The sequence below is a fragment of the Protopterus annectens genome, chromosome 8.part0 (genome assembly GCF_019279795.1).
Source record: "Protopterus annectens isolate FY-2018-M chromosome 8.part0, PAN1.0, whole genome shotgun sequence".
NCBI classification, from domain to species: Eukaryota; Metazoa; Chordata; order Ceratodontiformes; family Protopteridae; genus Protopterus; species Protopterus annectens.
Genome location: NC_056741.1, coordinates 1,329,590,736 through 1,329,615,068, shown reverse-complemented (window position 1 = coordinate 1,329,615,068; position 24,333 = coordinate 1,329,590,736). Strand labels below are relative to the sequence as shown.

Below are 24,333 nucleotides of genomic sequence, written 5' to 3'. Positions count from 1 at the left end.
CAAGGCAATATCGGACCCTTCCCTACTAGAGATGCTCCATATCTGTAAGTCTAACTCCTCACGCATTACCCGTTTGATAGGCCTAAATCTAATATGTAACATCAACAAAACCTGCTGGAGAGACAGGTTTGTCTCCCAGAGGCTGCCCCGTCTCTAGAATAGACTTCCCATACATGTCAAACAGAGTACCTTGTTGACCCTCTTCAAGCGCTTCCTTGATGAGTAGATGGGAAACCACAAATTTGTCTCAGGGGTTCCACCATTGTCCCTCACTGACAGGGGCAACAGGTGCTGACTGAGGTTTCTTTTTTGGAGATAAACTCTTGGCTATGCTTGTAAGGACCCCAGGGCCATTAGCCTAGTAACCTCCTATGACCCTATAATGTATGATCGCTAGTGTGTGGTTTAGGGATTTTACACTTTAATGTATGATCACTAGTGTGTGGTTCTTGAATTTTGCACTCTAATGTGTGATCACTAGAGTGTTTGATTACTGGATTTTGTTTTCACAGATTGAGATTGTGGTATCTTAAGGATTTCTCCTTTCTCTGAAACACGTGATCTCAGAGCTTTATTCATAAGTAAAAGGGGTGTAGAGCAGCAGCCCTCTCACATCAAGTAGTTCAGCAGGCTTTTTTTTACAACTTTTAGAACTTTTAAAAGTCCATCCTATTTGGCAGATGCACCATTTTGTGATCACAGTTATGTCCACTGATCACAAAACAGCTACACTCAGGTCATGATGGCCAAAACAAATAAACTATCTTTTGCAATTATATTCTTTATTGACATTGTTGTTTCCCATTGTAGGCATCAAAGCATCTCTGGTCACACTGATATATAAAATCAGACTGTCCATATAAATACGAATTATTTGAATAATGCTCTTGCATTTTCTTATTTATATTTAGTGGAATGCATGAGCTTCTTTTGACCTGAGATACCTATCTCTGAAACTTTATGAACACATAGCAACTCCTATTTTATGAGCTTGCACAATAGTAAAAACAAAAAAATCTGTACCAGTTTATTGAGAATCAGTGATTCAAAAACTATTTAGTAGCTTACTGTTTTACATTAGTTAATAAAGACAAATATCGTGCCCTTATTTTCTATTTTTAACAATTGAAATGCTGACATTGCAATCAAATATTAAAGTCTTTTTTTTTCTGTTTTCCCCCTAAGGTTATCAGTTTGCTTAAGAATACGTTACATCTTCATACATGTTAGTTGCTTTGAAATTATTTTATGTTAAAGAAATATTTAGCACAATCAGTTTTGCTCACATACTAATGTTGCAGCTCTAATAAGCCTTTCATTTATTTCATCTGCCCCTGGCCTAAGATGTTGTTGGAAACAGTTTGTTAGCAGCAGCCTGTCCACACAGTTAATCGATTACTTAATCCCTAGCAATCAAATTAAAAAAGAAAATCAGAGCAACATTTAATTTTTCTTCAATATTTTTCATGTTTGCATATTTGGTTACTGACATGGAACAGGAAGCATTTTTTTTCCCTTAAATATCAAGTAAAAATATTACATTTCATAAAAAGAAGGAATGAAAAAACTAAACTTCTATCACGCAGGACAAAGCAAAGTCTGTATGAATATAAACAAACTCAATCCCCCATTCTGCCCAATGACATGTATATTATTTACACTTCATTGTTAATGTCCACTTATTCACTTATTATGCTAAATAAAAATTTAAATATGACAGTAAACAAATCTTTGGTTTAAAAAGCATTATCTTTCTATTAAGCTGCAGTCATTTTTTTAAATATCATGTTAATGTAATATGAAAAACAAAATGGCATAGATATATATTACTGATATGACAGATCATAACAGAGAAAGAGGAAGATGAAAACGAAGACTTGCTGTAGCCCTTTGGTATGTCTTGAAAATATTGTTTTATTTTTTGCTAAAAGTATTGCTATCTTATTACTTACTGCATGGCACCATTGATAAAAAACAATTATAATAAGCATTGATTGACAGTCCCCACTGTAAGTCTTCTGTGATTAAAACAGAACTGCTCAGCACTAGTCTTGTTCTGGATATAATGAAAGGGGGCTGAGAAAGGAAGAGGAAAAAGGCACTCCTTAATGTTAAACCAGAGGAGCATCGCTCATGTTTCGACAAAAACACAATCCTATGCACTGTGCTAGCCTCACTTGGGCAGACGTTGCAGCACAATTCTTAGGGAGCTGAGTTACATCACTATTATATGACACCAGTTCTGCAGCCCGAAGCATCTGCAATTAGACTGCACTACAGCAAAATGTAGGTACTTTTCATGCTCTCGGGCCGTGCTGAAAGGATGGATGAATTATGGCTTTAAACCACCAAGCTTGTCTTAACTGATACAAAGACCTGTACTCTTGCACCCGCGCACAAAAACATACATTTAGGAAGCTAGCCATAGCCCTTGACTCTATTTAGTTCTGCCCTTTGACCACTAAAATCCCTCTTTTTGGCACTAACTGAGTTACTAATACCAGAGCACCAGCTGTGGAAAGGTTTCTCCAAACTATTACCCACACCTAATAATTGGTATTTGAACCCATAACATGTTTTGTTGGTGATGTGTTTATACCTTAAACTAACACAGTGGTTCAAAATAGCACAGTGTTACCTGCAAAACACACTCTGAACTGGTCCAGTTACATGTTTTTTTATCTTTCCTTGGTATTAGACCTAGATTACCACTCAGGTATTACTTTAAGAAATAACATTTATCAATCAAAACTCTCATCCTGGTCTAAAATAGCTCTAACATTTAAGGAAAGTGGTATTATTTGATGTTTTTTGGTTCTTATGTGTTTTAAAAATTACTGAAAACTTTTTCAGTAAAAACAGGCATCACTCCTTCTAGGTATCATCTAATCTGCTATGCTAAGAAAAAACAGCGTGTATACTAGTTGAGGTTTACTATTGTAAAGGGCAGAGAATAAAATACAATATAAAAAGAAAATGCCTCTTCTAAACAAGAATCAGCAGTTTTTCACAACAATTTTTTAAGAGATTTATTGTAACATGAGGCCTAGCTTATGCTAGACCCCACTCCACCATTTTCTACTATCCCATTCTTTGGAATGGGTCCTGCAGAGTTCCCCTAAAACTGTACCTCTCTCTCTCTATCTCTCTGATCTCTATAAATGGTGCTATAAGAGAGGAATACGCATCTCAGATATTCAGATATAATAGTAAGAATAAAGATAAATGTAGGTAAGTTTCAAGTTCATGTGTATACGCTGCTGTGGGAATTTAGTGAATTTCTGTCATGACCCATCAGATATTGCACAACAGCAATGAGTATCTACATATGTAGAAGGGCACATGCATTATGATGCCATCAAGCTATCTGTATGTGATTCACACTCATTCACTAACCACAAGGGGCAGCACTGAATCAGATATTCACTTTCTTCTTATTTTTTTTCGGTATACCAATTAAGTCAACTTGCATAAGAGCCCCTATTCAATGGTGACCCAAACCTTGGAGTATCATCTGGTAAGTGGCTTGCTCGGAGTTACACAACAGGCAAATGTAGGCTGAGGGAATCATACCCTGCACTACAGAAAGGAGCTCATTAACAGCTCATAGTTTAACCCTCTACTCTACGCTTTCAGCTCCAAATAGTCCAAATCCTCTGGAATTGAAATTAGTGGCAATAGTAGCAGTACAGCACCATGAGCTTTGCATGCTCTGGAAGAGCCTCAACATTTGCATTGTTATTTGCAACCGTTCTGTGCTCTGACATTGCTGTTTTTTAGTTCAATACTGTACATAAAAAGGATACATAGAAAATGGTCATTACAGAGCTTAATAAAAGCGAACCAAAGCTTTGGGACAGGAAGATGGGAGAATAGATCAAACCAGTTGAGGCAGCCTTTTTATGTCCGCTTTCTTTTGTTTTGTAAAGGTTCTGTGTTAAAAATGGGACTTTCATACTCTGCCATAATCAAGTGAACCAAAAAAGTCCCAAGCATATTATAAAGCAAGAGAGACATCTGAAAATCCTTAAAAAGAACAGATGAGCAAAGCCTTTGCTGTTCTTAAAATGTTCACAGTGAATTTAGATAATTACTGCAGAGAAAGCCCCACACAATAAACAGTAAATAAGCACAGAGCAGAATTTGAATAGTACTTATAAAACTGTACAGAATTTGCCACTTCTCATTTGTGCATACCCACCAGCCCAAGACACTGGTGGAATTCTGCCCTGTGAGCTAGTACAACAATGCTACAGCAGTTCTCAGCATTGCATGAGTAATGGTAAAATAGTCAGGTTTTTTTTTATAACTGCCTGATCTCACTTTTAAATAATTCCCTGATTTTTTTTTTTTTTTTTTTGTCTTTTTACCCATGGTGCCTCTCATAACACCTAAATAGGAGCTCAACTTGCAAGAGTACAATGGATTTGGCAGACACTCTTTCAACAGTGAAGGTGGGCCAAATGTCAGAGACTCACCCAAGGACCCAAGGCCAGAAGCTGACAGGTTGTGAGTGCCCATACAACAGAAGGGACAAAACAGTAATTTGAACGTATTCTGTTCAATGCATGCTGGGTATGTTTGTAAAGCTGTATTTATATGCCCCAGCATATGAGAGGGACAGAACAATAGAAAGCAAAATGTATGCCATTTCTTTTTTTTTTTTTTTTAAATACTGAGTGTAAGAACACTGCTACCTGAGGGTAGATTCCTTCCTTCAGGGATTCTAGATGGATTCAGTGGTTCCAATACTATCCTAGAAAGTAACTTCAAAAGCAAATGGTTTACAGGAAGAGGTTGCATCTTCTTATTACTTCAAGAAATAATTCGACCTGGATCCATAGCATGTAGGGATTAAAAGCATGACTATGACACAGGCAATCCAAGTTTTGCTAACAGCTTGAGCACTTAAGGAGCCAGACAAGAAGGACGGGGCTGAGCAGCTTCTACTAGTGTGCCCACCTGTGCGAAGGGAGGTGGCCTAACGTGTTGCAATGTGGACAGCTATCAAAGGAAAGGTGTCTGAATCTACCCTTAACTATCAGTGTTCTTACAGTCAGTAGACAAAAAAAGAAAATGCCATATATTTTGTTTTCCTTTGTTCTCTCCCCTCACCTGCTGAGGCATAAAGATACTGGCTTTGCAAGCTTACCCACCATGCAGTGCCTGGAATATGTTCAGTGACTACTTTGTACCTTCTGTTCTAAGGGCAATACCTGCCACCTCCTTGGCTCAGATGAGACTTACTGATATATGTCCCCTTTAAGAGCTACAAAGAATGCCCACAGTTCTGTTATACTCTAATTAGTTGATCTCCTATTCAAGTGCTGTCAGAGCCACCCATTTCTGCTCTCTGAGCACCCCTCACTGTACCGTGGTCAACATTTCATCCAAGTGCTGTGCCCACTACAGAACAAACCTTGTGTCCAAAATGCTGCACTAGAAGCCATGAGACAACTATAAACTACAGCCTTAGTTCAGGAAGATAAAACAGCAGGTTTTATATAACAAACCCATGTACCATAATTTATTGTTCTAGTAAAAATCATGCGATAAACCGATGAGAAGAAACTCATGCAATGAACTCGTAGGAGTAGGACAGAAATAATTATCAGAACTCTGTTTTAATGATTTGTGCTTTTATTTAGGAGTGGGATAACACTCCTAAAAAAGTAATGCTGAAATGCAGTGTTCATACTATTCAGCAAAGCTTTCTCTCAGTATCTTTCACAAATCATATCCAAAACCCCAGAAAAACAATCAGTTTGTGGCCAAAGTGCAAGGGTGACGCAGGTAACAGACACGCAGGTTACTGTAGCTGGTTGCCATGCAACAGCATCAGGTAGGAACTCCAATGCTAGCATCCACCCCCACATCACATCAAACACAGTGCCTACATGTGCCTTACAAGGGCATGACTTCAACCTAATTCTTTATCTTTGTGGGGATGAAGGAATCTCTGAGACACTGAATGGGAGAAGGATATAGCAGAGAAGTTTACAGCAGAATAAACTAGAAGGGAGAGCAAACCGTATCTCTAACAGAGCACTATCGATTCATTTTAAAGCTAACTATCAAATTAATTTGAATATAAAGTGAATAATACAGCAGATAAGCACCCTGAGCAAAAAAATGGTTAAAGTGCACCCTAAGCACGTGCAGTGCAGAGATAAATTAGTGATCAAGTGCTGCCACCTACAGCTCACTTTTAACATCTATAAAAAACAAATAGTAACAATTCCGACTAAGGTATAGGATGTCTAAACGTAGGCAGCTTTTTTTGTGGTAACATACACATCCATGCAGATAGTAAATACAGCTTGCAAACCATTCCAGGAAGATGCATAGTATAGTACAGACACTGGTGGGTATTTATTTTTGCATCCAACTGAGGCACCCAATCATGTCAGTGTGCTGTGTTCTTGTCTAGTTGTAGAATGTCTAGAAATGCAGAGAAACCATCATGATGAAAAGTGACTTCAAGAAAGGGTGCAGCACTCCAAGACAAACCACTTCTTCCTGTCAAAGTGTACTTGAGGTCCCTTAAAAGTAGACATCCAGAATGGTGTTAACACTTGTTTTTTAGTCCCTGTTTTGGAGAGATAGCCAAGTTTCTATGGTAGATGCAGCCATCATGTTCAGAACGAGTTACTTCCTCTTCAGTCTTTCACAGCCATACAGAGTTAAGGAACAGGCACATATGTTAATCATAAGCACACTTGTTATCTTTGCCCATGTTGCATCTAGCATTCTATCAGGCCTTGGGAGGCACTTTTTTTCCGGCTTTGGAGCCTGAAAGTCCATTCTCTGTGTTGTCATTCCCTGAGGAACTCACAAGGCATTCTTTCCTGTTTAAAATAAAAAAAATATATATATATATGAGTTCATTATTAAAGGAAAACTCCACCAAGAAACTCAAAAATATGTTTTTGTTTTCAGTGCATGTTCATATTCTGTGCTATAATAATGCATCACAAATCACTCCCAAGTACTTTATTATATTTTAATATGTCTTCCCAAACAAATAGCCACCATGAATCCTACTGCTCTGCACTCTTGGTAGTTAACAGTGATTAATAGACATGCAAATTAGTGGATAATGATTTGTTTTCCTCACTGATGCAAATAAAGAAAAATAAATGATTCCTGGGTAAAGGTCCTCAGACACGTACACCAAACTTCAAATTCCAAAAATAACCAATTGACAAAATTGATCTTATATGTGCTTTGCTTGAAATAGTTTAACAGAATAATATTTTTGTTTTTAATAATGATTTCTTTTTACAAAAGGTTGGCGTGGCTATGGGCGCAGCTTGTGCAAATAGCTATGCCAACCTTGCATTGTTACAATGGGAGGAGAATTGTGTGTTGCACAATAATAGGTTTGTACACTACCTGCTATGATATGTTTGGTTTGTAGCCAACATAATTTTTCTATGGAAAGGGTCAAGTGAAATGGTGACAGAATTTATAGATTACCTGAGTAGTACTCCACCATTCCTTAGGTTTATGTTTATATTTTCTAAGGAACAGATAGATTTTCTAGATGTGACAATAAAGAAATCAAAGCTAGGGCATTTACAAACAGGTCTATATAGGAAGCCAAGTAGGAAAAATTTGTTGTTACATAAAAATAGCATGCACCCTAGACATGTCTCAAGAAATGTATTAAAAGGGCAAATCCTGAGGATGATGAGATAATATAATGAAGAACACTCATTAATGGAAGCACTTGATGAGTTAACGAACGACTTTTTGTTGAAGGGATATTCAGATAAAGAGATAGATGATTGTATTTCCCTTCTCCTACGGCAGAGAGGGGCGAGGAGGAAACTCCACTTCTCGGAACATTGTTTAGAGGATAGGGTAGGTTATGTTCAGAATGATGAGAGTCAAGTTAGGGTGCCCTTGACTTTCTCTAACAATGTGAATGTTTTTTCTGCCATCATCAAAAGAAATTGGAATATTCTCAAGCCCTCAGATGAGGTGAGTGGAATAGTTAATGATAAACCTTTGATCTCGTTTAAAAATAATATGCCGTTAAAAAGGCAGTTGTGTTATAGGGCTGATATAGAGAGACCAATGACTACCTCACAGAGACAAGGGACATACCTCTGTAGGAATTGTAATATATGTAGGTATATTTATGTAAGTTCTGAATTTTTACATTTACAGACTGGGATTATGATAGAACATAAATTCTATGTGGATTATGTTTCTAGAAATGTCATGTATTACAGTTTCTGTATAGAATGAAAAGTGTTCTATATAGGAAAGATGAATCGTTCTCTAAGAGAATGTATTATGGGACGCTTGAGGGGCATTAGGAACAATAAGGAGGGCAATGTACTGACATGACATACGAAGGTGCATGGACAACATCATGAGGTCAGGTTCTTTGTGTTAGAGATTATAAGACAGAATGTTAGAGGGGGAGACATCAGGAATAGGACAGAATTGGCAGAATAGAGATGGATTCTATACTTTAATGCAGGTAGGACACCAGGTATTAATGATGCAATTTCTTTGAAACCACTATTGTGTGCATGCACACTCCCCCATTGACTTGTATTGTTTGATTTTTTATGCCTTTCTATGCCTTCAAGGTTTTTTATTAATGAGCGGGTTGCCTTGATTGGTTAGCTTGTTGTATAAATTTGATGGTGCATTTGCTATATGTGAGTCTAAAGAAGTGATTGTGAGGTCGTGAAAACGCTTACTCTTTTATACTCGTAAATAAAGTTTTATTATATTGGCCATGGTTGGCCCTCAATCGGTCATTGAAGCAAATGTTTCCCTGACTTGCAAAATACCTCATCACAGAAATGCATCCTTTTTACCACTGCCTTTAAGGCAAGTCATGGGTTTTTCTTAATTCCTAAGCATCTTTTTCAACTTCTGTTCAAGAATCAATGACAAAGCCAAGAATGATGGAAGACAAAGGCCTTCCCTTAGTAGTATAAATAATACCGCCGCTGCTCTTCTAAAAAGAGGCTACTAGCTTAGCAGGACTAACTCGGTCAACAAAGGATAAGGAAATAAAATAAATAAGAATAAAATTCAAATGTCTTGGTTTACTGACCGGAGTGTAATCCCACTGATTTACTAGAAAATCACGAATATCATGAAAGACAGGACAAAAACAATGAGGCAAAATCAGGGACAGTTGAGAGCTATGTGAACATTTTCTGTTAACCTTCTCACAGTTAATTTTAGAACCTCAGGAAATTAAATTAGCTAAATTACAGAGGTTTCTAGAACTAGCATTTTATAAACTTAAACTATTAACAGACCCACCCCACACTATTCCTTTGTTGTTAAACTTGACAATTTATGGAAGGAGCTTTGGTCTCTGTCATGAATAATTGATAGCTGCTAACAAGTTTTAAAACACTTACAGCCTTACATTATCTATCATCTCCAGAGAGAATCAGTGTCTAAGCCTGGTTTGTAGATGTATGAATGTGCTATATTTCTTAAAAATTATTTTCCTCATGTGGCTAAAGTAATCTTATTTCTACTCTTGTAATGTAGTACTTTTCTGTAAGGAAAGGAGTACGACATTTATATTTTAAAGTCATCATGGCCTGAAATATTTTATTTTTCACTTGGGCACAATTTTGTTTATCAGGATAGACCAGCTGAGCTGAGAACCCATTTTCAGTGGAATGTAGGGGAGAAAAGCTTTGCAGAAAAATAACAAAAACAGTACAAAATATGTACAAGTTAGTAACGCAAAGAGATATGTAAACAGTGTAAAATACATACAAGTGAATAGCATAAACAGATATGTAGTGTAGATGCTTAAAAGAAGGCCTCAAATTCAAGTTCTGTAACATCACAATAATTCTCACATTGTGTGCAAGATGAGAAAAGTGATGGCTATGCTGAAGTGTCGTTACAAACATACGTTACAAAATAAGGACCAGTGTTATGAGAAAGAAGAGAGCAATGGAAAGAAGGAAGGATGTGAGAGAAAAAGAAAAGAAAAAAGGACTGAGGAGGACGAGTGAATGATGAAGTGAAGTCAGATGAGAAAAGTGATGGCTATGCTGAAGTGTCGTTACAAACATATGTTACAAAATAAGGACCAGTGTTATGAGAAAGAAGAGAGCAATGGAAAGAAGGAAGGATGTGAGAGAAAAAGAAAAGAAAAAAGGACTGAGAAGGACGAGTGAATGATGAAGTGAACTCAGATGAGAAAAGTGATGGCTATGCTGAAGTGTCGTTACAAACATATGTTACAAAATAAGGACCAGTGTTATGAGAAAGAAGAGAGCAATGGAAAGAAGGAAGGATGTGAGAGAAAAAGGACTGAGGAGGACGAGTGAAAGATGAAGAGGAAGGGAACAGGCCAGGAGAAGTAGACGTGGTGTCAGTATGTTGGAAAAGTCCATGCTATGTTGTTGTTGTTTTTCTTTCAGTTTTTCCCGGTTAGGGGTCGCCACAGCGGAACTCCAGTCCGCTAATGATTGGCAGTAGATTTTTACGGTGCCGAGGTAGGTAACTTATTTGTTTGATTGCATGGAGTTAACTGTGTCTGTTCCATTGGGTTGGGCACATGTGCACTATTTGATTCTGACATCAATTTTTGTTGTCGTAGAAAAGGTTTTGGATTTGTTACTTCCCTGACGTTAAGAGGAACTGAGTTCCATAGTTTTGCAATGCAGACTGAATATAGAGAGTCACGGTGATGGCTAATAGATTTAGCTATGACTGAAAGATTTTGTGTTTGATTTTTAAAGATGATGCCATTTGCAGGTCAAAAGTATTTTTCTGCTGGTGATAAATAGACTGTTGGAAATAGGTCAACGAGCAGAAAAAAGAAACATCAAAAAAATGTAAAAATGTAGCAAGCAACTTGCTACAGTTAACACATAGCCTTGACTACAAATACAGTCCGGATGTTCTTTTCTGAATGCCTGTGCTGCACTAACACACCATTGGAATCTACAGACAATGCAACCCCTTAGTATCCAGACCCAAGAAAATCCATCCCCACCACCCCAAATTAGTACATTGCTGGTGAGAGGAGATGGACAGGGTAGAAAGGAATGCAAGAGGGGTTTAAATACAGAAATCAGAGATTCAGTGGACCAGTCAGTAGGTGGAAAAACAGAGGGTTGCTATGTGTTTAGATACGAACCAAGAGAATTAAATTTAGTTAATGGAATTAATAATATAGTTTATAGAGGATGTTGGGAAAAGACAAGATATTTGGGCGTAAGATTATATAAAACAAAACAGAATGTGGGTGAAGAGGCATATATGTTAAAAATGATAAAGTAGAAGTAAGGGGAACAGGATCAGGGAGTGAAAGAGATATAGAGGATATGGGGATGATTGTAATGGGTGAATGTGTTAAAGGAGTGGGGCACAATACAAGGTGAGTCACCATGTGCAGTCAAGCAAATTAGAGTAAAAAGTCAGGATAGAGGTAGAGCTGGCTTGAGAGTTGAAGAAGAAGAAGAGATTAGCCAGATGGATATACATGTGTGTGTGTGTGTGTGTGTGTGTGTGTGTGTGTGTGTGTGTGTGTGTGTGTGTGTGTGCGTGTGTGTGTGTGTGCATATGTGTGTGTGTGTGTGTGTGTGTGTGTGTGTGTGTGTGTGTGTGTGTGTGTGTGTGTGTGTGTGTGTGTGTGTGCACTCACTCCCAAGAGTATGCTGCTTAGCCCTATAGTTCCTGTTAGGTTACAGTTAAGGTAATGAAAAGTGATGGGGTTGGAGCAAGTTTAGGACTAAGCAAGGGTTAGAGCACAGATAAGGTGGTGCAGAAACCCCCTCTGCCTATTCTTATTCGTGTGTGTTAACCCTAACCTTGCTCCAACCCCCTTTTCCTAACACCGCCTATATACAAGCAAAGTTTCTCTGGTGGTTTTTTTTTTTTTTATTAGAGTTAGTTTCTTTTTTTTAATTTACTTGACTGGGTTTCCATACTGGGCAAATGCCCATTTTCACAGGGTACTTGAGGGGGAAAAATACAGCACACGGTAGTAAAAATAAGGAATTGATAAAGAGTGAATAATTCAAGGTAGCATATGCTTCTGTGTTTTCAGTACAGCACTGCAGTTTGTAGAAGCAGAAAATGTAGAAATATAGAGTAATACAGCATGACAATTGTGCAATTTGCATACATTAGGTAAGATGGTATTACTAAGTGATAATAGTCGCCATGTATATGCATGTATGAATGCATAGGACTAATTCATGAAGCAGAGAATTAACAGCAGGTAAAGCTGAAATGCGTAGGACTGATATATAGGCAAGGCAAAACAGAAACTTGTAACAGGTAAAGACATTCATTGCTGAAGTGCATGTACAATGTGGAGATACAGCACAGACAACAGACTGAGCAGGCAAGAAGTAAGCAAGCACATGCATGCAGAAAGTGAGAAGTGATAGCTGCAGGGTACAGAAGGAGATAGACCTGGATGGGTCATAAGGAAATGAGGAGTTATCTGTAGTCAAAAGGGAGGGGAAGGAAGGATTACAGGGCAGGAAACAGGTTTTGTAAGTTAGTAAAAATAGGTATAGTTGGTGTTTACTTTCTGTAAATATGATATTAAGGAGGTGTAAAACTGATGTTTACAAGTTCTGCAGATGTGAATATTTAAAGTTCTTCAATGGATTGCTGTACATTAGCATGTAGTTGTCCCGGATCAGGTAATACTAAAATATGAAATAAGATTTGGAGGTAGTGATATTGTGTTAGGTAATACCACTTTTAGGGCAGATTTTTGTGGTTGTCAGGTGGGCTTTGCATTGTGTGGGCATGTGTGTGTGTGCACGTGTGTTTCTCTTGTAGTGGAAAGGGCATTATGCCTAGAAACTGTAATGTAATAAAGGAAATAAATACTTAGATTATTGCAAATAAATGGTGAAAAATGGTACATATGGAATAAGAGAATTAGAGTACAAAAGGTAAGGGAACTGTATGCTGTGCAAGAAAAAAGTGTGTGTGTGTGTGTGTGTGTGTGTGTGTGTGTGTGTGTGTGTGTGTGTGTGTGTGTGTGTGTGTGTGTGTGTGTGTGTGTGTGCTTATAGATAGATAAATACAGATATAGATCTTCTTCTTTTGGCTTTTCCCGGTTAGGGGTCGCCACAGCAGATCACCTGTCCGCTCATGATTGGCAATGGAGTTTTACGGCGTCGAGTTGCCATAGAATGTTAATGTTGATAGTAGGCATGCTGCTGGAACAGGTAATCTGTTTGCTCTTTAGAGGGAGCTACAGTAGTGCAGAGTCCGTGGGGCGAGGTTATTAAACTGTCAAAGGCTGTTTATTGTGATTTATATATTATGTGAATTTTTAAGATAAATGCTGGGAAATTATAGGTACTGCATATTCTGAACATGGGAATAGTACATTCTTATCTAGGACCCATCTTGATTTGGGGGTAAGATGATTGTTAACACTATAGCATACCCTAAGTTATATGATGAAGATTTCTGTAATTTTATCTTCATCACATTTAACATTGAAGTTTGGGTCTAGGTTCAGCCATAGATATTTGTACTGATCTACTTATATTTTTGTATTGCTGATATCTTTAATAACTATAGGTTTGTATTTTTGTAATCTTTGAGGCTTTTCAAATATCATTATTGCTGTCTTCTGGTGTTTGAAGATAAGATGCCTCTTGTGAATTAATGGGTTACATTGTTTATAGCTTCATAAGGTTTTTTTAGGTTTAGATCATTTTGATGGAGTTATTGCATGTGCTCTGTAGACCCGCAGTGGTGGTGGTGCTGCGATAGCATTGTTGCCTCACAGTAAGACGCTGTCTGGTTCGATTCTCAGATCGTCTTCTGCGTGGTGATATGCGTGAATCGGCGTACCTTTCTTGAAAATTGTGCGTTAGGCCTGGCAAGCCGGTATGTAAAAATTCAACTGCCAATCATTAGCGGACCGGAGTTCCGCTGTGGCGACCCCTAACCAGGAAAAAGCCGAAAGACACAAACAAATTGCATTTGCTCTGTATCTGAAACTGTAAGGCAAACAATATTATCTGTATATGGGATAATTGCAGAGGGAGGAATTGTTGTGGTTATGTTATCAACATAAACAGAAAACAGTACAGGTACTGGAACTGACCCTCTGCGTACTCCAGAGGTGAATACAAGTTCATCTGTTATCAGGATCTTGTCTGTATTCTGACAGCTAAATCAATCTATAGTTAGTTTATTGAAAATATTTCTGTGACTTAAAGCTTGTAAGGATCTGGTGAGGTCTATAAATGTTGATCTTGTTAGTAGGCCTTTCACCATTGACAGATGTATATATATGTGTATATATATATATATATATATATATATATATATATATATATATATATATATATATATATATATATATATATATATATAAAACCACTACTAAATACCAAACACTCACTCTACCGATGCCCAAAATCTCGAGACCAAACACCCAAAACACTACAATACTGAAAAACCAAAACCACGAAATTCAAACTACCAAAAACTACACACAACATACACCACACACAGACACATACACACACCTTCCCCCAAAACACAAACACACAAACCTAACCTACAGACACCTACCCCCCTACTTAAATATTCTAACTCCAAGGTTGCACTACCCAAACACATGAATACACCACCACACGCATACATCCCTCTCGCACACACACATCACACTCACAACACACACTTACACACTAAACCTCTAACCAACACAGTTAAACAGAAATACTTACCTGCCCTTCCATCAGAGTCAACATTAGAAGCAAATTTCAAACTCCCAATAGTCGGGATTTTGAAATTCGCACTTCTGGTCTTTCAGTAGTTTGGGGTTTCGGCTATATGGTCTCAAAATTTTGAAATTCGCTATTTCAAACTTATATATATATATATATATATATATATATATATATATAAGAGAGAGAGCATGAGCGAGAGTGAGCGAGCGATTAATGTATTACAAGCTGTTCTGAATCCATGCTGCAGGTCAATGAAAAGTCTGTATTTGTGTAGGTATTCATATAGTTGTTGATATATGAACATTTTTGTTAGTGGACAAATTGGATGAAAGTCATATGTTGAGGATGAGAGTACTTTCTTAGGAAATGGTATAATAAGTCTAATATAATTTGATCAGAATATGCAGTATTTATTTATTTATTTATTTTACATTTGTTGACTGGGCTAGTCCAGCTGGATACATATCCCTTTTCAGTAGAGGCCCGGGGAGAAAAGCTCCAACATAAAAGCAATACATGATGAGAGCAAGTTACATTTACAATATAAGAATAGGAAATAACAGTGACATAAAAGCAATACATGATGAGAGCAAGTTACATTTACAATATAAGAATAGGAAATGACAATGACTTAATATAAGCACAAGTAGCAAAGCTACAGGTAAGACAAACTAGTGTTATAGGATAAACACAGTGAGAATGATGGACTAGGAACTAACTTATCAGGGCAAATTATAAGTACAGGAGATTTGATAAGTTACCTGTGAATGTTAGTTCTGAAATAAAAGTTTTACATTAGAAGAGAGCAGGGACATAATACGGGCACAACGATTAGCGACAGAAAAGGATGCAGTAACTATAACTTCGAAGGAAAGAGGGAGAAGAGATTATTGGCAGCAGATGTTTGGAACTAGATTTAGAAGCATATCTGAAATTATTTAACTGAAAGAGTGGTAGAAAGTACAGCAGAAAAGATTTTTGAGCTCAGGACAGAAAAGTAGATAGATTTAAATTAGCACAGAATATATTGATTAAAATTGGAAATGAAAGGGGCTAGCTGCAACACATGAACAAACCAAAAAGAGCTGATAGTTTCCTGTTGGCGTAATTATATATTCATATGTAAGCTAGGGCTTATTATGAAATTATTACATACAGTTATGATTTTTTTAATGGCAGAAGTTACACTGTTTAAGTGATATAGTATACCTTTCACCTCTGGCATAAATAAATCACTAAGACTATATTACTTGTGAATTAGACACTCTTATGGAACTGTAGATTTTTGTAATCACAGGTACTCTCACAAGAGGAACACTCATGATTAATGAAGGAAATGTGACTGTGCACTTTCCTTTAAAAATGTTTTTTGTATTTTTCCTGCTTAAACATATTTTTATAAAATGTTTGTTGAATTTAATCCTAAGACTGAAAAAATTGATTAATTCTACTACTTGCATAAAAAGGAGAAAAAATATCAATAGCTAAAGTTTAATTCCGCAAGTCATCAGCTTACCTGTATTTCTTACAACAAAGTCCCAATGAAAGTGAATAGCTGACAAGGGCTACCATACCAATTCATACACAAATAAATCAATATAAGGCAAGTGCTGTAGTGTTTAAATACTCACTTCTTTTCAGTTACTTTGTTGATAATGCAAAGTATAAGGGCTTTCAAGGCCATGATGACAATGAGGAGACCGATCACCCCACCCACGCACATAGCGATCATGATGGTCAGTGTGTTATCCTTCGTTGTCACTAGAACATTTGGAGACAAAGACAAATGAGAAGCAGGACATGTATCAGTATCAAACACATAACTTTCACAGTCAAGACTGAAAGGGGTAATTAGTGCAACCAGATTTATACACACTCATGCAGAAGCATGGCAGCACAAAGTATTTAGGTTACCCCAGTTAGTCACCCGCTCTTTCCAGGATTAACTGCATCCATCCACTCCACCCAACTAAGGTACAATATGATAATGAAGTAAGGCAATTATTTCCCCATTTGACTAATGCAATAAAGCTTGACTAACTGTGGAATGTCTGGACTGACGCTCGTGCCACAGTCTATATGCATTATCCATTCCCAGTCTGTACAGTTTTTTTCCCCATATTGATTCTCAAACCAACCAAAATATGTTTTGATTATGCAATGTCAATGGCACACTTGAATCACACTAATACCAGTTCTCCCCATGAGGGCAGTAATGCTGCAGCTTCACCTGGCCTCTGTTCTGTGGGAAAAAGAAAGCATCTTAGTGGTTAACTGTACAAAATGTGTGCATTACAGTATGGATACAAGCAAGAAATGAAGCAGAGTATAACAAGTAACCCTCAAATCTCTAGATCTGGCCCTGAAGTGCTGAGCTCCACGACAGATTATCTGAGAACCCAGTGCTCCAGTAGAAGACTGCTGGTTACCAAAATGCAGAGAGAAAAAAAAATTAAAAAATGCCAGTGTCTCTTAAGCAAGTGTGATAGTGTGCATCTTGTTATACCATAGCGTTGTCGCCTCACAGTAAGACGCTGTCCGGTTCGATTCTCAGCTAGAGCGTCTTCTGCGTGGAGATGTGTGAATGGGCGTACCTTCGTTGAAGGTTATGCATCAGGCCTGGCAAGCCGGTACATAAAAATCAACTGCCAATCATTAGCAGACCGGAGTTCCGCTGTGGCGACCCCTAACCGGGAAAAGCCGAAAGACACAAACAAACAAACATCAAGGGACAAAAAACAGTAGCAAACACAGTGTGCATTGTTTCATAGCTTGGAAAATGCTTATTGTAACTGTAGCTATTCACTTGCTTAAGGTCTTTGCTACACTTCACTGTTGACTGTTTACTATAGTTTTTCAGTTTTGAGTTCTGTGAGCTCATGAGTTTTTGTTTGCTTTTTTCCTGAGGTCTCCCCAGGGTGCCAGATGATCTAGCTGCAATAGGAAGAACAGGTGTGTCTGGTGGGAAACATGTTGGAACCTCTGCACCTGTCATCAAACATTTCTCTTTTTCAGGTTTACAGACTCATTTTCTCTCTATGAGTCCTGCTTCAATTGATCAACATGTCTTTTCCCAGAAAAAATAAATTGAAATATAAGCAATGATTACATTATGAAACCTAGATTTCAAACAACTCTCAGTGACTGCAGGAATCTATTTAGGATCATACCACAAACAACTCTCACTGACTGCGGGAATGTATTTAGGATCATAATAATCTGGTACTTGAAGAAGAACCACACCAGTTTCATTTCCGTGTCTCACCCTGAATTTTCTTTTAAAGTCTGTACAGCTCTCTTTGCAGGTAGTTTGATGAAGCAAGGCATACACATCTATTTACTTTGAACAAACATAATCAAAACTAGAAACGGTCCCAAGAATAAGGCCAAAACTGGCTATGTGTAGTGTAAGCCATGTCTTTTCAGGCCATTCCCAGGAGTATAAAGGTGTATTTGTGAATTCCTGTGTGTTTTGTGTTCACTCATCTTTACTTCCTGTAACACATCCTGATCTATTCCAAGCACTATAAATATGATCTAGACATTTTTTTAATTGGAACATTCCAAGATGAGCTTCATGAAACATTTGCACTATTACAGAAAGACCTTCTGGGGAAATATGATTCTGACCCCCACAATATACCACCCTTTAATGTTAGTTTTGCTGGAATAGCATACCATAAACTTTGGCTTGATTATTTTAGTCAAGCCTTTCAAACTGCGTGCATGCATATATATTTATATTTCTGTAGTCCAATGTTTAGTTTACTTTGCTTCTTATTCAGTGGTGCATTGTCCATGACATTTAGCATTAATAGCTGAACAGGAATGCCTGAATCTGTTAACTTTCCTAGAATAGGAAACCTGCTTAAGCTACCTGCTATATTAGAAGCCCGAAGATCCGTTTGAGCGAATTGGAAAAGAGCAACACATATTGCGCGAACTATGGAAACGGTGAATGTCCAAAACCGCAAAATTCGAAATGTCGAACTGTCATGGTTGGCCCGTCTGTGGTATAGCTCCGTAAGGTAAGTGTGCGATAGTTACGGACCTTAGGATTACGGTGCAGGTTAAGGTAAGTGCATAGATAGGTAATGAATGTAAGGTTTAGTGTAGGGTTAGAAGTAGGGTTTGGTTAGTATATGTATTTGTTTTATTTATTATGTTTGGGTTCCTAGTATGTAGCACGCGGTGGGGTTGACCGACTTTGATGATTGGAGATTTTAAATTTCGCGGTTTAGGGGGTTCGGCATATTTGAGGTTCAGGCTATATGTGTCGCTGTTGTGGTATTCACTCAAACGGGTTTTCGGTTTTATAATATATACCCATCATTTATTATATCACAAGCACTAGGTGGGACTCCTTCTACCTTACAGTTCTTCTTTATAATATCATATCTGATGACCATTTTTTTTTAGAGTTTCAGTTTTGTCATGTATGTGATTTATTTCTCCCAAGAATAATTACATTTCTCCCCCCGCCTCCCCATCAAACACAGTCTGCTATTTTAATTAATATCTAAAATAATGTTTCCCTTTTGCTCCTTAAAACAACTTTCATATTATAAACCCCACTATTTAATATATTCTCTTCTATAGGTTTTCAGAAAAATATCACTTTACAGCAGAACTGTGCTGCTCACTTATCTCAAGTTCATTTTATCCATTACAGAAGCAGCCTCAGCACATATAGGCTAGCTTTCAGTCTTCACTTCTTTCTTTATCCATTCACTTTATGTTGACTGGGCTAGTCCTACTAGGCATAGCGTATTTTCAGGGAATATCCAAGGAGTATTCATACTGCCAAGGGGAAATTTAATTTCTCCTAATGTTTCCTCATGTTGAGGAGAGGAGGAGAAGGGGGTCCTCATGGCAGAGAGGGAGGAGAGTGGGGGGTGAAAGTCACTGTGGTAATACAAATGCTGTGTTAAAATACTAAAGATTCAGAGCTGTAGCCAGACAGTTTACACGATGTTATATTCAGGAACTTGACAAAGGTTTGGAGGGCAGTTCAGCTCTTTCTGGCAGCCAGATAATGGAATATGCCAGAAAGGATCTGTAGAATGAGGAGATGAATGGAACTGAAGCATCTGTGCATTAATTAGAAGATGTGAGGGTATGAGCACCACTGAAGTGGGCACACCACTCCCTGCAGGATACCTCCATCAGGCAGCCTACCTACCCTGTATGCAGAAGCAGTGAGAGAGGCCAGGAAAAGGCACAGAGTTTTAACATCTAGATGCAGTACTCCACAGTGGTTAAATATGTTAAACCCATTGGTGTACTCTCTGTGCCCCTTTTTTAAATCCATGTTTTGATTAATTTGGGGAGTGACAGTTCATTTATGTTGTGCCGATGACTGAAGAAGCTTTACATTCAAGGCAGGTTACATTTACAGAAGCAGTGAACCATCCGTTAAGTGTCATTCTACACTGCAATCATTTGGCACGAGATGCAAGTAAAAGGTGCGCTATAGATATACTAATGTTACAGAGGCTTTACTAAGGAATGCTTTTCTGAAGTAGCATAACAGAGTTACTGTGTCTGAAAAGTTAAAGGACTCGGATGATTTCTGGACTGGACTGTGGTTTGTAACATACAATTCTAGTATGAAGAATGGACTATGTGTCACTTGCCCAGTAATGTGTAACATCAAATAATAAAAGGAGCTATGCTTTATTTGTATCAATATAAGAGTTAGGTTTATGAAAACATGTATAAAGCATAGAAATTAGAAATCAAGTACAAACGGGAATGCTTATGGAAAAATTAAATATGCCCAATGTTAGAGGTAGATGAGGCTCTATGACTAGCAGGATAGGAGGAGATGAAATAAAATGGTAACGTATAGCCAATCTGCAGGAAAGTCTCCAGGAACAGATGGTATTCCTGGGGAAGTTTGGAAGCTAGGAGGGAAGAAAGGGACGAGGATCTGGAAGGTTTTATTTAATAGTATTCTAAAAGGAGGAGAAGTACCAACATCCTAGAAGAAAGGGGTGCAGTCTATAATACCTAATGATGGTGAAGAACCATCAGATCCAGCTTCATACAGGCCCATTTCAATTCTAAACCATGACTGTAAGACTGTAAACTGTTTATGTCTATAATGGCTAAAAGAAAGGCAAAGGTGATGCCAGAAGTGAGAGATATAGATCCATGTGGTTTTATGGAGGGGATGCAAATATTTGGTAATGTTAATAGAACAATGATGATCCAAAGGGAAGCAGAATGTAAAAAAATACCACTACTGTCAGTGGGTCCTGATGCATTCAAAAGAGTAAGCTGGGATTTTATGAGTAGGGCAATGGAAGCATTTGCATTCCCTGATAAAATAATAAGGTTGATTAGGAGGATATATAAGGGATCAGAGGCAACAATTAAAGTGGGCGAGTTCCTCACTGATAAGTTCTGGTTGAGCAGAAGACCAGGCAGGGGTGCCTCTTTTCTCTTTGTTATTTGCATTATATTCAGAACCACTGGCAAAGAAAATAAGGAACTCAGAAATTCAAGGATATAATTGGTATGGTAATCAAGAAAAGTTGGCTTTATTTACAGACGATATCATTTTAAATCTGAGAAAACCAGAAAAGGACATTTCAGTGTTGTGTAACATTCTGAGACAGTTTCAAGACTTTTCAGGATACAAAATTAATGAAGATAAAACAAAGGCAGTAGCTATAAACTGTCTACCCCCAGACAAATTGGTTCAGCAATGCCCATATTTGTGGAAAAATGATGGAATGAAGTACTTATGAGTATGAATTGAAAGGGATTCTGTTGTGGTGGTTGGGGATATATCTGAGGAGACTAGACAGGGGATAGTCAAAGACCGAGAGATTGGAAGCTCTGTTTTATGGATCTGGATGGCGGGATGCAAGTGGTGAGGGTGTTTTTGGGCCCTTTAGTTTTATGCACAGGTCGGGCGTGTTTTTGTCAACCAGAGGAGAAATTGTGGATGGCAGTTAGTAAAGAGTTGGTGCATTTTGTCTGTGAGATGAAGAGTGCAGGAAATGGGTGGGATGGGTTGGTCCTTCCATTCAAACAGAGTACTTTTGGATTGCCTAATTTGAGGGGGTATTTCAGAGCTACAGAGTTGGGGTTCCTGTGCAAGGCACAAGCAGGGAGCTGTGATTTGGGGTGGAGGGTGATGGTGGTTGAGCAGGACGGAAGCTCAGGAAGTAGGGATGGACTGGGATTTTGAATGCAGATTCTTGGGGGAGTGACAATGGCCATGCAGAATACTGTATTCTTAGAGTGTCAGGGGGTATTCTGGGAACTAGGCTAGCACAGGAATGGAGAGGGGAGATTCTGCCAGTGGGGATGACTGCAGTTGGTGGTGTAGGGGTAGGTGGAAGGAGCTGGAATTTGCTAGAGGGGGCTGTCAGGGGAACCAAGGTGTTGACAGAGGATGATTGGAGGGGGAGTGGTGGTAAAATGGGTGGAGGCCACAGGTTCATTTGGTCTGCGGGCTAGAGATGGCCTTCCCAACATGAATTGCTATCAGAGTGCGTGAGGAAATCCTGGGTGAAAAATCAGTACTGGTGAAGTTTTTGGTGGTGTCTAGAGCAGAGGCAACTGTGGAAAAAGGGATGGTTAGTGGGGCATTTAAAGTGCTGTATGATGACTGGGGGGAAGGGGTTGGATGGAGGGGACTGGGAGGAGAGATTGGATGGGCAGTTCACAGACAAGCAGTGAGAGGACATGTGTGTTATTCCCTGGTATGCAACAGGGTCTGAAGGATTTGATATCTTTGCTTGGAAGTGTTTGCATGGGTATTTTTATCCCCCAGGCAGTCTCCAAGGAATTGTTTTCCACAGGGGCACTGTGGGTTTTGGAGGTATGATGAAGGGGTGCTTGGGAACATGTTTTTAGGGAGTGTAATGAGTTGGCAGACTTTGGGAGCTTCTTGCAGACTGCTCTGTCAGAGGTGCTGTGTGGCCAGGTTGGTGTGGCTCAGCAATTTTTTTTTTGAGCTATGATACAGATGAAGTATTGCCTAGACATTGTAAAGACTTGCTGAGTTTAATTCTGGTGGCTGCCAAAAAAAGCAATTACTAAAAAAGGGGGGGGGGTCTAAACCAGCCATACTAGAACTAGAGAATATAGTAACAGAGATAAAAGAACTGGGTAAAAATGGAATTAAAATGAGACACTAGAGCTTCCCCACCTGTCTGTTAAAAGGAGGTGAATTTAAGGAATGGGTAGTGGAAATTATTCAAGAGTTATTACGGAATATAGAAATGTCTTCTGAAAATATAGCTAGGCAGTGGGATAAAATTAAAGTGGAGTTTAAAGATAGGCTGGAAATAAAAGAAAAATAGATATGGTTAAGAAGCAGCAAGAATTACTTAGAGAGACTGACAACGGTTAAACTATTGCAGAATCGGGGAAATCTCACAGAACAAGAAGAGAAGCAATTGCAGAATGCTAAACAGAAAATAAGGAATTATCATGATAAGATGCATGAGTTTAGAAAGACTGTTAAGCACTGTTTTCTGATAATAACTGCAAAGCACAAAAACTTTTAGCATGACTCAGGCAAGAGAAAGTAGAAAGGGTTGTCACCAAGCTTAGGGAGCCTATAACAAGGAAAATAACTAGAGATCCTGTAGAGGTACTAGAAATATGTCCGATATTTTATGAAAATTTGTATAAAGCAAAGAAATATGGAAATCTAGAAAATGTTAGTTTATGGAAGAATGAAATATGCCAAGGTTAGAGGTAGACAAGGCTCAATTACTAACAGTTATGCCAGGAGGAGATGAGATAAAAATGGTGATGTATAACCAATCTACAGGAAAGTGTCCAGGAATAGATGGTATTCCTGTGGAAGATGGGAATGTAGGAGGGAGAATATGATAAAGATCTAGAAGGTTTTGTTTAACAGCATTTTAAAAGGAGAAGTACCAGCATCCTGGAAGAAAGCAGTGGTGGCTGTAATACTTAAATATGGTAAAGACCCAACAGATGCAGCTTCATACAGGCTCATTTCAATTTTAAACCATGATTATAAAGTGTTTATGTGTATAATGGCTAAAAGAATGGCAAAGGTGATGCCAAAATTGATAGATATGGATCAGTGTGGTTTTGTTGTGGGGAGGCAAACATTTGACAACATTAATAGAACAAGGAATGATCCAGAGGGAAGCAGAATGTAAGAAAATACCACTGTTGTTTGTGGGTATTGATTCAGAGAAAGCATTCAATAGAGTAAGATGGGTTTTATGAGTAGGGTAATGGAAGCAATTGTGTACCCTAATAAAATTATAAGGTTGATTAGGAGGATATATCAGGGATTGGAGGTGAAAATTAGATTGAGTGTGTTCCTCTCTGATAAGATCTGTTTGAGCAGAGGAACCAGGCAGGGGTGTCCTCTTTCCCCTTTATTTACTTTATATTTAGAAACACTGGCAAAGAAAATAAGGAACTCAGAAATTCAAGGACATAGTTGGTATGGTAATCAAGGAAAGTTGGCTTTATTTGCCGACGATATTTTCTACCTGATAAAACCAGAAAAGGACATTTTCAGTGTTGTGGAACATTTTGAGACAGTTTCAAGTCTTTTTGGGATTCAACATTAATGAAGATAAAACAAAGGCAATAGCTG

General features: G+C 38.1%; 1 protein-coding gene across 1 annotated transcript in view; it reads right to left on the bottom strand.

Annotated features, from left to right (window-relative positions):
* Positions 1–307: 307 nt before the first annotated feature.
* SCN4B (sodium voltage-gated channel beta subunit 4) overlaps positions 308–24,333 on the bottom strand; it is a 112,572-nt gene continuing 88,546 nt past the window's right edge. Inside the window, exons 4-5 of the mRNA XM_044080871.1 lie at positions 16,358–16,487; positions 308–6,848 (exon numbers count right to left, since the gene is read on the bottom strand). Coding sequence (XP_043936806.1) covers positions 6,755–6,848; positions 16,358–16,487 — 224 coding nt within the window. The 3' untranslated portion in view covers positions 308–6,754. The remainder of the gene's footprint in view (positions 6,849–16,357; positions 16,488–24,333) is intronic.